The sequence below is a fragment of the Erythrolamprus reginae genome (assembly GCF_031021105.1).
Source record: "Erythrolamprus reginae isolate rEryReg1 chromosome 13 unlocalized genomic scaffold, rEryReg1.hap1 SUPER_13_unloc_7, whole genome shotgun sequence".
NCBI classification, from domain to species: domain Eukaryota; kingdom Metazoa; phylum Chordata; class Lepidosauria; order Squamata; family Dipsadidae; genus Erythrolamprus; species Erythrolamprus reginae.
In genome coordinates this window covers 466,034-478,094 of record NW_027248451.1, presented here as the reverse complement: position 1 = coordinate 478,094, position 12,061 = coordinate 466,034, and the positions used below count along the sequence as shown (strand labels likewise).

The 12,061-nt window shown below is 44.4% G+C and overlaps 1 protein-coding gene across 1 annotated transcript; it reads right to left on the bottom strand.

Annotated features, from left to right (window-relative positions):
• Nucleotides 1–7,415: 7,415 nt before the first annotated feature.
• Nucleotides 7,416–11,821, bottom strand: LOC139155199 (uncharacterized). The gene is made up of 2 exons (XM_070730284.1): nucleotides 10,829–11,821; nucleotides 7,416–7,903 (listed from the first exon to the last, which is right to left on the bottom strand). Exons 1-2 carry the CDS (start codon nucleotides 11,745–11,747, stop codon nucleotides 7,659–7,661), a joined length of 1,164 nt encoding a protein of 387 aa, XP_070586385.1. The 5' UTR covers nucleotides 11,748–11,821; the 3' UTR covers nucleotides 7,416–7,658.
• Nucleotides 11,822–12,061: the final 240 nt, after the last annotated feature.

Below are 12,061 nucleotides of genomic sequence, written 5' to 3'. Positions count from 1 at the left end.
GACTGTGACTTCTCTTCCTGCATTAGGCCTGGTTCCTTCTCCTCCTGGGATCCTCATCTTACGTGGCTGAGTGATCCAATAACCAGGAGATGGTGAGTTCGAATTCTACATTAGATTTCACAAATTCTTCTTCAAAAAGGTGAGTTCTACTCCTGCGGGACACACAACAGGCAGTTGATTCACTTTGGGTGAAGAACTAAAAGACTGTGACTTGTCTTCCTGCATTAGGCCTGGTACCTTCTCCTCCTGGGATCCTCATCTTACGTGGCTGAGTCACTTTGATCCAATAACCAGGAGTTGGTGAGTTCGAATTCTTCGTTAGATTCCATAAATTCTTCTTTGAAAAGTTGAGTTCTACTCCTGCGGGACACACAACAGGCAGTTTGTTCAATTTGGGCGAAGAACTAAACGATTTTGACTTGTCTTTCTGCATTAGGCACGGTTCGTTCTCCTCCTGGGATCCTCCTGTTACGTGGCTGAGTCACTTTGATCCAATAACCAGGAGATGGTGAGTTCGAATTCCAAGTTAGATTTTATAAATTCTTCTTCGAAAAGGTGAGTTCTACTCCTGCGGGACACACAACAGGCAGTTGATTTACTTTGGGCAAAGAACTAAAAGACTGTGACTTCTCTTCCTACATTAGGCATGGTACCTTCTCCTCCTGGGATCCTCATGTTACGTGGCTGAGTCACTTCGATCCAATAACCAGGAGAGGGTGAGTTCGAATTCTACATTAGATTTCACAAATTCTTCTTCGAAAAGGTGAGTTCTACTCCTGCGGGACACACAACAGGCAGTTGATTTACTTTGGGCAAAGAACTAAAAGACTGTGACTTCTCTTCCTGCATTAGGCCTGGTACCTTCTCCTCCTGGGATCCTCATCTTACGTGGCTGAGTCACTTCGATCCAATAACCAGGAGTTGGTGAGTTCGAATTCCGCGTTGGATTTCATAAATTCTTCTTTGAAAAGGTGAGTTCTACTCCTGCGGGACACACAACAGGCAGTTGATTCACTTTGGGTGAAGAACTAAAAGACTGTGACTTGTCTTCCTACATTAGGCATGGTCCATTCTCCTTCTGGGATCCTCATGTTACGTGGCTGAGTCACTTCGATCCAATAACCAGGTAATGGTGAGTTCGAATTCCTCGTTACATTTGATAAATTCTTCTTTGAAAAGGTGAGTTCTACTCCTGCGGGACACACAACAGGCAGTTGATTCAGTTTGGGCAGAGAACTAAAAGACTGTGACTTCTCTTCCTGCATTAGGCCTGGTTCCTTCTCCTCCTGGGATCCTCATCTTACGTGGCTGAGTGATCCAATAACCAGGAGATGGTGAGTTCGAATTCTACATTAGATTTCACAAATTCTTCTTCAAAAAGGTGAGTTCTACTCCTGCGGGACACACAACAGGCAGTTGATTCAGTTTGGGCGAAGAACTAAAAGACTGTGACTTGTCTTCCTACATTAGGCATGGTACCTTCTCCTCCTGGGATCCTCATGTTACGTGGCTGAGTCACTTCGATCCAATAACCAGGAGAGGGTGAGTTCGAATTCTACATTAGATTTCACAAATTCTTCTTCAAAAAGGTGAGTTCTACTCCTGCGGGACACACAACAGGCAGTTGATTTACTTTGGGCAAAGAACTAAAAGACTGTGACTTCTCTTCCTGCATTAGGTCTGGTACCTTCTCCTCCTGGGATCCTCATCTTACGTGGCTGAGTCACTTTGATCCAATAACCAGGAGTTGGTGAGTTCGAATTCCACGTTAGATTTCATAAATTCTTCTTTGAAAAGGTGAGTTCTACTCCTGCGGGACACACAACAGGCAGTTTGTTCAATTTGGGCGAAGAACTAAACGATTTTGACTTGTCTTTCTGCATTAGGCCCGGTTCGTTCTCCTCCTGGGATCCTCATGTTACGTGGCTGAGTCACTTTGATCCAATAACCAGGAGATGGTGAGTTCGAATTCCAAGTTAGATTTTATAAATTCTTCTTCGAAAAGGTGAGTTCTACTCCTGCGGGACACACAACAGGCAGTTGATTCACTTTGGGTGAAGAACTAAAAGGTGGTGACTTCTCTTCCTGCATTAGGCTTGGTACCTTCTCCTTCTGGGATCCTCATGTTACGTGGCTGAGTCACTTCGATCCAATAACCAGGTGATGGTGAGTTCGAACTCTACATTAGATTTCACAAATTCTTCTTCAAAAAGGTGAGTTCTACTCCTGCGGGACACACAACAGGCAGTTGATTCAGTTTGGGCGAAGAACTAAAAGACTGTGACTTGTCTTCCTACATTAGGCCTGGTACCTTCTCCTCCTGGGATCCTCATCTTACGTGGCTGAGTCACTTCGATCCAATAACCAGGAGTTGGTGAGTTCGAACTCTACATTAGATTTCACAAATTCTTCTTCAAAAAGGTGAGTTCTACTCCTGCGGGACACACAACAGGCAGTTGATTCAGTTTGGGCGAAGAACTAAAAGACTGTGACTTGTCTTCCTACATTAGGCCTGGTACCTTCTCCTCCTGGGATCCTCATGTTACGTGGCTGAGTCACTTCGATCCAATAACCAGGTGATGGTGAGTTCGAACTCTACATTAGATTTCACAAATTCTTCTTCAAAAAGGTGAGTTCTACTCCTGCGGGACACACAACAGGCAGTTGATTCAGTTTGGGCGAAGAACTAAAAGACTGTGACTTGTCTTCCTACATTAGGCCTGGTACCTTCTCCTCCTGGGATCCTCATCTTACGTGGCTGAGTCACTTCGATCCAATAACCAGGAGTTGGTGAGTTCGAATTCTACGTTAGATTTGATAAATTCTTCCTTTAAAAGGTGAGTTCTACTCCTGCGGGACACACAACAGGCAGTTGATTTACTTTGGGCAAAGAACTAAAAGACTGTGATTTCTCTTCCTGCATTAGGCCTGGTACCTTCTCCTCCTGGGATCCTCATGTTACGTGGCTGAGTCACTTCGATCCAATAACCAGGAGAGGGTGAGTTCGAATTCTACATTAGATTTCACAAATTCTTCTTCGAAAAGGTGAGTTCTACTCCTGCGGGACACACAACAGGCAGTTGATTTACTTTGGGCAAAGAACTAAAAGACTGTGACTTGTCTTCCTACATTAGGCATGGTCCATTCTCCTTCTGGGATCCTCATGTTACGTGGCTGAGTCAATTCGATCCAATAACCAGGAGTTGGTGAGTTCGAATTCTTCGTTAGATTCCATAAATTCTTCTCCAAAAAGGTGAGTTCTACTCCTGCGGGACACACAACAGGCAGTTTGTTCAATTTGGGCGAAGAACTAAAAGATTTTGACTTGTCTTTCTGCATTAGGCCCGGTACGTTCTCCTCCTGGGATCCTCATGTTACGTGGCTGAGTCACTTTGATCCAATAACCAGGAGTTGGTGAGTTCGAATTCTACATTAAATTTCATAAATTCTTCTTTGAAAAGGTGAGTTCTACTCCTGCGGGACACACAACAGGCAGTTGATTCACTTTGGGTGAAGAACTAAAAGACTGTGACTTGTCTTCCTACATTAGGCATGGTCCATTCTCCTTCTGGGATCCTCATGTTACGTGGCTGAGTCAATTCGATCCAATAACCAGGAGTTGGTGAGTTCGAATTCTTCGTTAGATTCCATAAATTCTTCTCCAAAAAGGTGAGTTCTACTCCTGCGGGACACACAACAGGCAGTGTGTTCAATTTGGGCGAAGAACTAAAAGATTTTGACTTGTCTTTCTGCATTAGGCCCGGTACGTTCTCCTCCTGGGATCCTCATGTTACGTGGCTGAGTCACTTTGATCCAATAACCAGGAGTTGGTGAGTTCGAATTCTACATTAAATTTCATAAATTCTTCTTCGAAAAGGTGAGTTCTACTCCTGCGGGACACACAACAGGCAGTTGATTCAGTTTGGGCGAAGAGCTAAAAGACTGTGACTTGTCTTCCTACATTAGGCATGGTACCTTCTCCTCCTGGGATCCTCATCTTAGGTGGCTGAGTCACTTCGATCCAATAACCATGTGATGGTGAGTTCGAATTCCGCGTTAGATTTCATAAATTCTTCTTTGAAAAGGTGAGTTCTACTCCTGCGGGACACACAACAGGCAGTTGATTCACTTTGGGTGAAGAACTAAAAGGTGGTGACTTCTCTTCCTGCATTAGGCTTGGTACCTTCTCCTTCTGGGATCCTCATGTTACGTGGCTGAGTCACTTCGATCCAATAACCAGGTGATGGTGAGTTCGAATTCCTCGTTACATTTGATAAATTCTTCTTCGAAAAGGTGAGTTCTACTCCTGCGGGACACACAACAGGCAGTTGATTCAGTTTGGGCGAAGAACTAAAAGACTGTGACTTGTCTTCCTACATTAGGCATGGTACCTTCTCCTCCTGGGATCCTCATCTTAGGTGGCTGAGTCACTTCGATCCAATAACCAGGTGATGGTGAGTTCGAATTCTGCGTTAGATTTCATAAATTCTTCTTTGAAAAGGTGAGTTCTACTCCTGCGGGACACACAAGAGGCTGTTGATTTACTTTGGGCAAAGAACTAAAAGACTGTGACTTCTCTTCCTGCATTAGGCCTGGTACCTTCTCCTCCTGGGATCCTCATCTTACGTGGCTGAGTCACTTCGATCCAATAACCAGGAGTTGGTGAGTTCGAATTCCGCGTTAGATTTCATAAATTCTTCTTTGAAAAGGTGAGTTCTACTCCTGCGGGACACACAACAGGCAGTTGATTCAGTTTGGGCGAAGAACTAAAAGGTGGTGACTTCTCTTCCTGCATTAGGCCCGGTACGTTCTCCTCCTGGGATCCTCATGTTACGTGGCTGAGTCACTTCGATCCAATATCCAGGAGAGGGTGAGTTCGAATTCTACATTAGATTTCACAAATTCTTCTTCGAAAAGGTGAGTTCTACTCCTGCGGGACACACAACAGGCAGTTTGTTCAATTTGGGCAAAGAACTAAAAGATTTTGACTTGTCTTTCTGTATTAGGCCCGGTACGTTCTCCTCCTGGGATCCTCATGTTACGTGGCTGAGTCACTTTGATCCAATAACCAGGAGTTGGTGAGTTCGAATTCCGCGTTAGATTTCATAAATTCTTCTTTGAAAAGGTGAGTTCTACTCCTGCGGGACACACAACAGGCAGTTGATTCAGTTTGGGTGAAGAACTAAAATGTGGTGACTTCTCTTCCTGCATTAGGCTTGGTACCTTCTCCTTCTGGGATCCTCATGTTACGTGGCTGAGTCACTTCGATCCAATAACCAGGTGATGGTGAGTTCGAATTCTTCGTTAGATTCCATAAATTCTTCTCCAAAATGGTGAGTTCTACTCCTGCGGGACACACAACAGGCAGTTTGTTCAATTTTTGCGAAGAACTAAAAGATTTTGACTTGTCTTTCTGCATTAGGCCCGGTACGTTCTCCTCCTGGGATCCTCATGTTACGTGGCTGAGTCACTTTGATCCAATAACCAGGAGTTGGTGAGTTCGAATTCTACATTAGATTTCATAAATTCTTCTTCGAAAAGGTGAGTTCTACTCCTGAGGGACACACAACAGGCAGTTAATTCAGTTTGGGCGAAGAACTAAAAGGTGGTGACTTCTCTTCCTGCATTAGGCTTGGTACCTTCTCCTTCTGGGATCCTCATGTTACGTGGCTGAGTCACTTCAATCCAATAACCAGGTGATATTGAGTTCGAATTCCTCGTTACATTTGATAAATTCTTCTTTGAAAAGGTGAGTTCTACTCCTGCGGGACACACAACAGGCAGTTGATTCAGTTTGGGCGAAGAACTAAAAGACTGTGACTTCTCTTCCTGCATTAGGCATGGTACCTTCTCCTCTTGGGATCCTCATGTTACGTGGCTGAGTCACTTCGATCCAATAACCAGGAGTTGGTGAGTTCGAATTCCTCGTTACATTTGATAAATTCTTCTTTGAAAAGGTGAGTTCTACTCCTGCGGGACACACAACAGGCAGTTGATTTACTTTGGGCAAAGAACTAAAAGACTGTGACTTCTCTTCCTGCATTAGGCCTGATACCTTCTCCTCCTGGGATCCTCATGTTACGTCGCTGAGACACTTCGATCCAATAACCAGGAGTTGGTGAGTTCGAATTCTACGTTAGGTTTGATAAATTCTTCCTTTAAAAGGTGAGTTCTACTCCTGCGGGACACACAACAGGCAGTTTGTTCAATTTGGGCGAAGAACTAAAAGATTTTGACTTGTCTTTCTGCATTAGGCCCGGTACGTTCTCTTTCTGGGATCCTCATGTTACGTGGCTGAGTCACTTCGATCCAATAACCAGGTGATGGTAAGTTCGAATTCCTCGTTACATTTGATAAATTCTTCTTTGAAAAGGTGAGTTCTACTCCTGCGGGACACACAACAGGCAGTTGATTCAGTTTGGGCGAAGAACTAAAAGACTTTGACTTGTCTTCCTACATTAGGCATGGTACGTTCTCCTCCTGGGATCCTCATGTTACGTGGCTGAATCACTTCGATCCAATAACCAGGTGATGGTGAGTTCGAATTCCGCGTTAGATTTTATAAATTCTTCTTTGAAAAGGTGAGTTCTACTCCTGCGGGACACACAACAGGCAGTTGATTCACTTTGGGTGAAGAACTAAAAGGTGGTGACTTCTCTTCCTGCATTAGGCTTGGTACCTTCTCCTTCTGGGATCCTCATGTTACGTGGCTGAGTCACTTCGATCCAATAACCAGGTGATGGTGAGTTCGAATTCCTCATTACATTTGATAAATTCTTCTTTGAAAAGGTGAGTTCTACTCCTGCGGGACACACAACAGGCAGTTGATTCAGTTTGGGCAAAGAACTAAAAGACTGTGACTTCTCTTCCTGCATTTGGCCTGATACCTTCTCCTCCTGGGATCCTCATGTTACGTCGCTGAGACACTTCGATCCAATAACCAGGAGTTGGTGAGTTCGAATTCTACGTTAGGTTTTATAAATTCTTCCTTTAAAAGGTGAGTTCTACTCCTGCGGGACACACAACAGGCAGTTTGTTTAATTTGGGCGAAGAACTAAAAGATTTTGACTTGTCTTTCTGCATTAGGCCCGGTACTTTCTCCTCCTGGGATGCTCATGTTACGTGGCTGAGTCACTTTGATCCAATAATTGGCAGATGGTGAGTTCGAATTCCTCGTTATATTTGATAAATTCTTCGAAAAGGTGAGTTCTACTCCTGCGGGACACACAACAGGCAGTTGATTTACTTTGGGCAAAGAACTAAAAGATTTTGACTTGTCTTTCTGCATTAGGCCCGGTACCTTCTCCTCCTGGGATCCTCATGTTACGTGGCTGAGACACTTCGATCCAATAACCAGGTGATGGTGAGTTCGAATTCTACATTAGATTTTGAAAAGTCAGGACTCTGGTAGCTTAAATCAGAACTGGTTTATTCGTAACGAGGTAAAATACAAGCACTGGAACGGCAGGCATACGAATGAATCCAACGGCTAGTCTGTTGCCCTATTTATACTCTTAAAAACGGCGGGCTTTCTTTAACTGACAACAATTTAACTTTCGCGGCTATTTTCTGAATAGCCGCGTCTTAACCAATCACCGAATTTCTGCGAATATTTTTAAACAAACACAACACCCCTCCCTCTTTAGATGAGATCATGATTACGTGTTAATCCACATCACGTAGTCCTGTAAGCGGATTGGCGGTTTTACAGTTCTCTGGGACCTGCGCAGTTCATTTTGCTGGGAGCTGCTTGCCTGGACGGCCGGCTCCGTTGCTCTGCTAAGGCTAGTCTCTGACGGGCCTGGTTGCGTTGATGCATTTTGATCTCCGCCGGCCGCCAGGGGCAACAGGCAGCCTTCGCTGGAGTCTCGAAGTGGTTCTGGTAAGTCCTGTATTGGTTTTTCTATAGTAGGCAAAATGTCTGAGTTAGATTTAATTCTTTTGCGTAGTTGATCGATGTGCCGATGCCAACTACGCCCATCAGTTAATATTATAATATATGTTTTAAACCCGGTTTTCTCTAATACAGTTCCTTCTTTCCATTTATCATTTGAATCATAGTCTTTGGCGTAAATTAAATCCCCGATGTTAAACTGTCTCTCGTTTTGTAGCTTAATTTCTTTTTGGTCGTTTTGGTAATTAGGGTGAATCCTGTCTAGTTTGGAGCGGAGATTCCGGCCCATTAAAAGTTCCGCCGGGCTCTTGTTTGTGGACGCTGATGGCGTTATGTGCTGAATGGTTAGGAATTCATCGATTTGTTGTTGCCAATCTCCTAATGGTGCTTTGTTTAATGCTTCTTTTGTGGTTCTAACCATTCGTTCTGCTTGTCCATTCGCTTGGGGAAAGTGAGGTGGGGTGAGCACATGTTTTATGCCCTGGTCCGCAAAAAATAGTTCCATTTGACGGGCTGTTAACTGAGGCCCGTTGTCAGAGACCACAATGTCTGGGATGCCATGTGTGGCAAACATTTTCCTTAGTGCTTTTATGGTTGCACTAGTAGTTGTAGATGCCATGAGTTCAATTTCCAACCATTTAGAGTATGCATCCACAACTAGTAAGAAGGATTGGCCCCTTATTGGTCCCGCAAAGTCAATATGTATTCTAGACCAGGGCCCTCTTGGTGTTGGCCACTCAGATGGTGTGGCTTTTGGTGGGTTGGGTCTTGTTCTCTGGCAGGGTGCACAACCACCGACCCATGCATCTATGTCCTTATCCAACCCAGGCCACCATAAATGACTTCTGGCAATAGTTTTCATTTTGACTATTCCTGGGTGACCTATATGCAATAACTGCAATGCTTGTTTTTGTAAAGATTTGGGAATAACAACCCTGTCTCCCCATAATATACAATCTTTTAACACATTTAATTCAAGCTGTCTGTTCTTAAAGGGTTGATATTGGTTTGAATACTGTTCATTTGGCCAACCTTTTAATATCCATTGTTTAATATTTTTTAAAATTGGGTCTACTTGTGTCTGATTGGCTATGTCTGTTGCTGTTAATAACTGTTGTTTACTAGTTTCTATTAATAAAATATTGACGCTGGGGCAGGATCACTGACCAATTCTGTTTGGGGGCACCTGCTTAATGCATCGGCATTTCCAATATCCTTCCCCCCCCCTGTGGATTAAAGTATAATTATAAGCGGCTAGGAAAATGGCCCATCTAGTCATGCGAGGGGAAAGAAAGGCGGGAGTTTGTTTGTTTCCCGCCAAAATGCCTAAAAGAGGTTTATGGTCTGTAATTAAGGTAAAGGGGCGGCCACATAAATAATAATGAAATCGTTTAACTCCAGCTACAAGGGCTAACGCCTCTTTGTCGAGTTGAGAATAATTTCTTTCAGCTGAAGAGAGAGTTTTAGAGTAATAGGCAATTGGGGCTTCTGTGCCGTCTGGAAAGTTATGGCTGAGGACAGCTCCTATGCCGAACGGTGAGGCATCGCAAGTCAGGGATAAGGGCATGGTTTCATTATATTGTACTAAAACACTGTTGGATGAAAGTAAATTTTTTACTGCGGTAAAAGCGGCTTGTTCTTTTGGTCCCCACGTCCAGGCAGAGTCTTTCTTTAGAAGGTTATGGAGCGGTTCTGCCACCGTCGCTTTCTGTTTAAGAAAGACGGAATAAAAGTTAAGGAGTCCTAGGAATGCTTGTAAATCTGTCTTGTTTGAAGGGGTGGGAGCATTTCTTATAGCATCAACTTTGTCATTTGTGGGGTGAATTCCAAATTTGTCTATCGTGAAGCCTAAAAATTCTACTTTGGGAACTGCCCAGGAACATTTGTCCGCTTTTAAATGGAGTCCTGTTTCTTTAAATTTAGTTAAGACGCGCCTAATTCTCTCCCACAATTCTGATTTGGATGTTGCCGATATTAATACGTCGTCGAAATATGGGACAACCCCCGGAATATTATTTAAAATTCGTTCCAAGAGACCTTGAAAAATGCCGGGGGCGGTGGAGACTCCAAACTGAAGTCGGGTGCATTTAAAGGCACCTCTGTGCGTTACAATGGTCTGGGCCTCAGATGTGTCTTGATCAACGGGGAGCTGTTGATATGCCTGGGCCAGATCCAATTTCGCGAAGATGGACCCATTTCCTAATGTGTGCAGGAGCTGTTGCACAACTGGGATTGGGTAGGCATTATGCTGTAAGGCTTTATTTATTGTTGCTTTATAATCTGCGCAAATTCTAATAGATCCATCCGGTTTAACGGGGGTTACGATAGGAGTTTCCCATTTAGCATGATCAGTGGGAATCAAAATGCCCTGGGCTATTAATTTATCTAATTGTTCATCCACTTTAGGCAAGAGTGGGATGGGAATTCTGCGGGGCTTTAGACGGATGGGAGAAATGTTTGAGTCCAAATTAAATGAAATGGGGCTGCCTGTATATTTACCCAGTGTGCTAGAAAACACTTCGGAAAACTCTTTCACTAAATCAGTTGGGTTAAAAGAGTCACAAACATTGTTAACCCCTGAGATCTCAATGCCTAGGGGTTGCAACCATCTAAGTCCCAATAGTGTGTGTTTAGGACCGTCAACCACTATGAGAGGTAAAAACCCTTGAAATTTCTTAAAAGCAATAGGTACATTTAAACATCCTAATACTGGAATCTTATGCCCCTGAAAATCACTCAAACCCGGTTCCCACGGTTCTAAGTCAGTCGCTTTTACATGAGGTAAATATAGTTTAAGTTTTTCCCAAGGCATTATGGAATGTCTGGAGCCCGTGTCCAATTCCATTTCGCAGGGGCGGCCATTGAGGAAAAGAGAAACAAATAGTTTGTTTTCCGCAGTGGGAAAATTGAAGTTTACCGAAGAATGGCAGTTACCTCGTTGGTTTGAAGAGTGAGAGTTGTCAGCCGGGCGGGAAACGTTGCGTGAAAACGGCGGTCGACGATTCCTTGGTGGAAAGTAGGGTCGTTGGTTTTGTGGGTCTGCTGGAGTTGGGTTGGCGGCGCGGCAGACTTCAGCGATGTGGCCGCGGCGCTGGCAACGGCGACAATAGGTGTCCTTGAAGTGGCAGCGAAACCGTGGGTGATTTCCGTTGCAGCCGGCGCATCTGTCCGAACGGGGTGTCTCTTTGGCGTTGTGGTCGGAAGCTCTTCGGATTTGGAGGCAGGTGTCGTCTGGAGTGGTGGACTCCGAATGTTTCTCATCTGGAGGGCAGGCGAGCCAAGTGGATTCATCGGGAATGTGATGAACGGTTGGGGTTGCGCGTTTAATCTCGGCAACAGATGTTTCAGATACTTCGGAGGCTTTTGCTGCCTTAAGAATGTCTTGGAGAGAGGCAGCCTCATCTACTAAATATTTCTTCTGTAGCGTGATATTAGTGAGTCCGAAAATAAGGCGGTCAATCAACTGTTTCTCCGGATCCTTGTATTTGCATTTTGGAAGGAGTGCGCGTAGGCGAGTAATGAAATCGTTGGTAGATTCTCCGTCTGCTTGCCGCATTTGTGCGAATTGGTGGCGGTATACACGGACTGGAGTTGTCGGCTGGTAATGCGCGGCGAGTTTTGCTTGTAGAGCTGACCAGGCGATGGTTTCCAGAGTGTCTGGGTCAACGAGAGTAGAGGCTAAGCTGTAGACTTCTGTGCCGCAATAGGCGAGGAATATGGCTTTCTTCCTCTCATCATCGGCGTCATGTAGATTGCTGGCTTTGAGGAAAAATGTGAATTTGGACATGTAAGAGGTCCAAGCTTCCGTCTCGGAGTTGAATACAGGCGGCGGTGGAGCCATGGCCGAGTTCATGGCTGCGTTCGCGGGAGTTCGACCTCCTCATCGCCACTGAAAAGTCAGGACTCCGGTAGCTTAAATCAGAACTGGTTTATTCGTAACGAGGTAAAATACAAGCACTGGAACGGCAGGCATACGAATGAATCCAACGGCTAGTCCGTTGCCCTATTTATACTCTTAAAAACGGCGGGCTTTCTTTAACTGACAACAATTTAACTTTCGCGGCTATTTTCTGAATAGCCGCGTCTTAACCAATCACTGAATTTCTGCGAATATTTTTAAACAAACACAACAGATTTCACAAATTCTTCTTTGAAAAGGTGAGTTCT

Bases quoted from the DNA above. Each gene is read 5' to 3' on its own strand.
- LOC139155199 (XM_070730284.1), bottom strand. From the start codon at position 11,747: ATGAACTCGGCCATGGCTCCACCGCCGCCTGTATTCAACTCCGAGACG. The intron at 7,904-10,828 runs GTAACTGCCATT...TGCCTACTATAG, and splicing joins TCACTCTTCAAACCAACGAG to AAAAACCAATACAGGACTTA.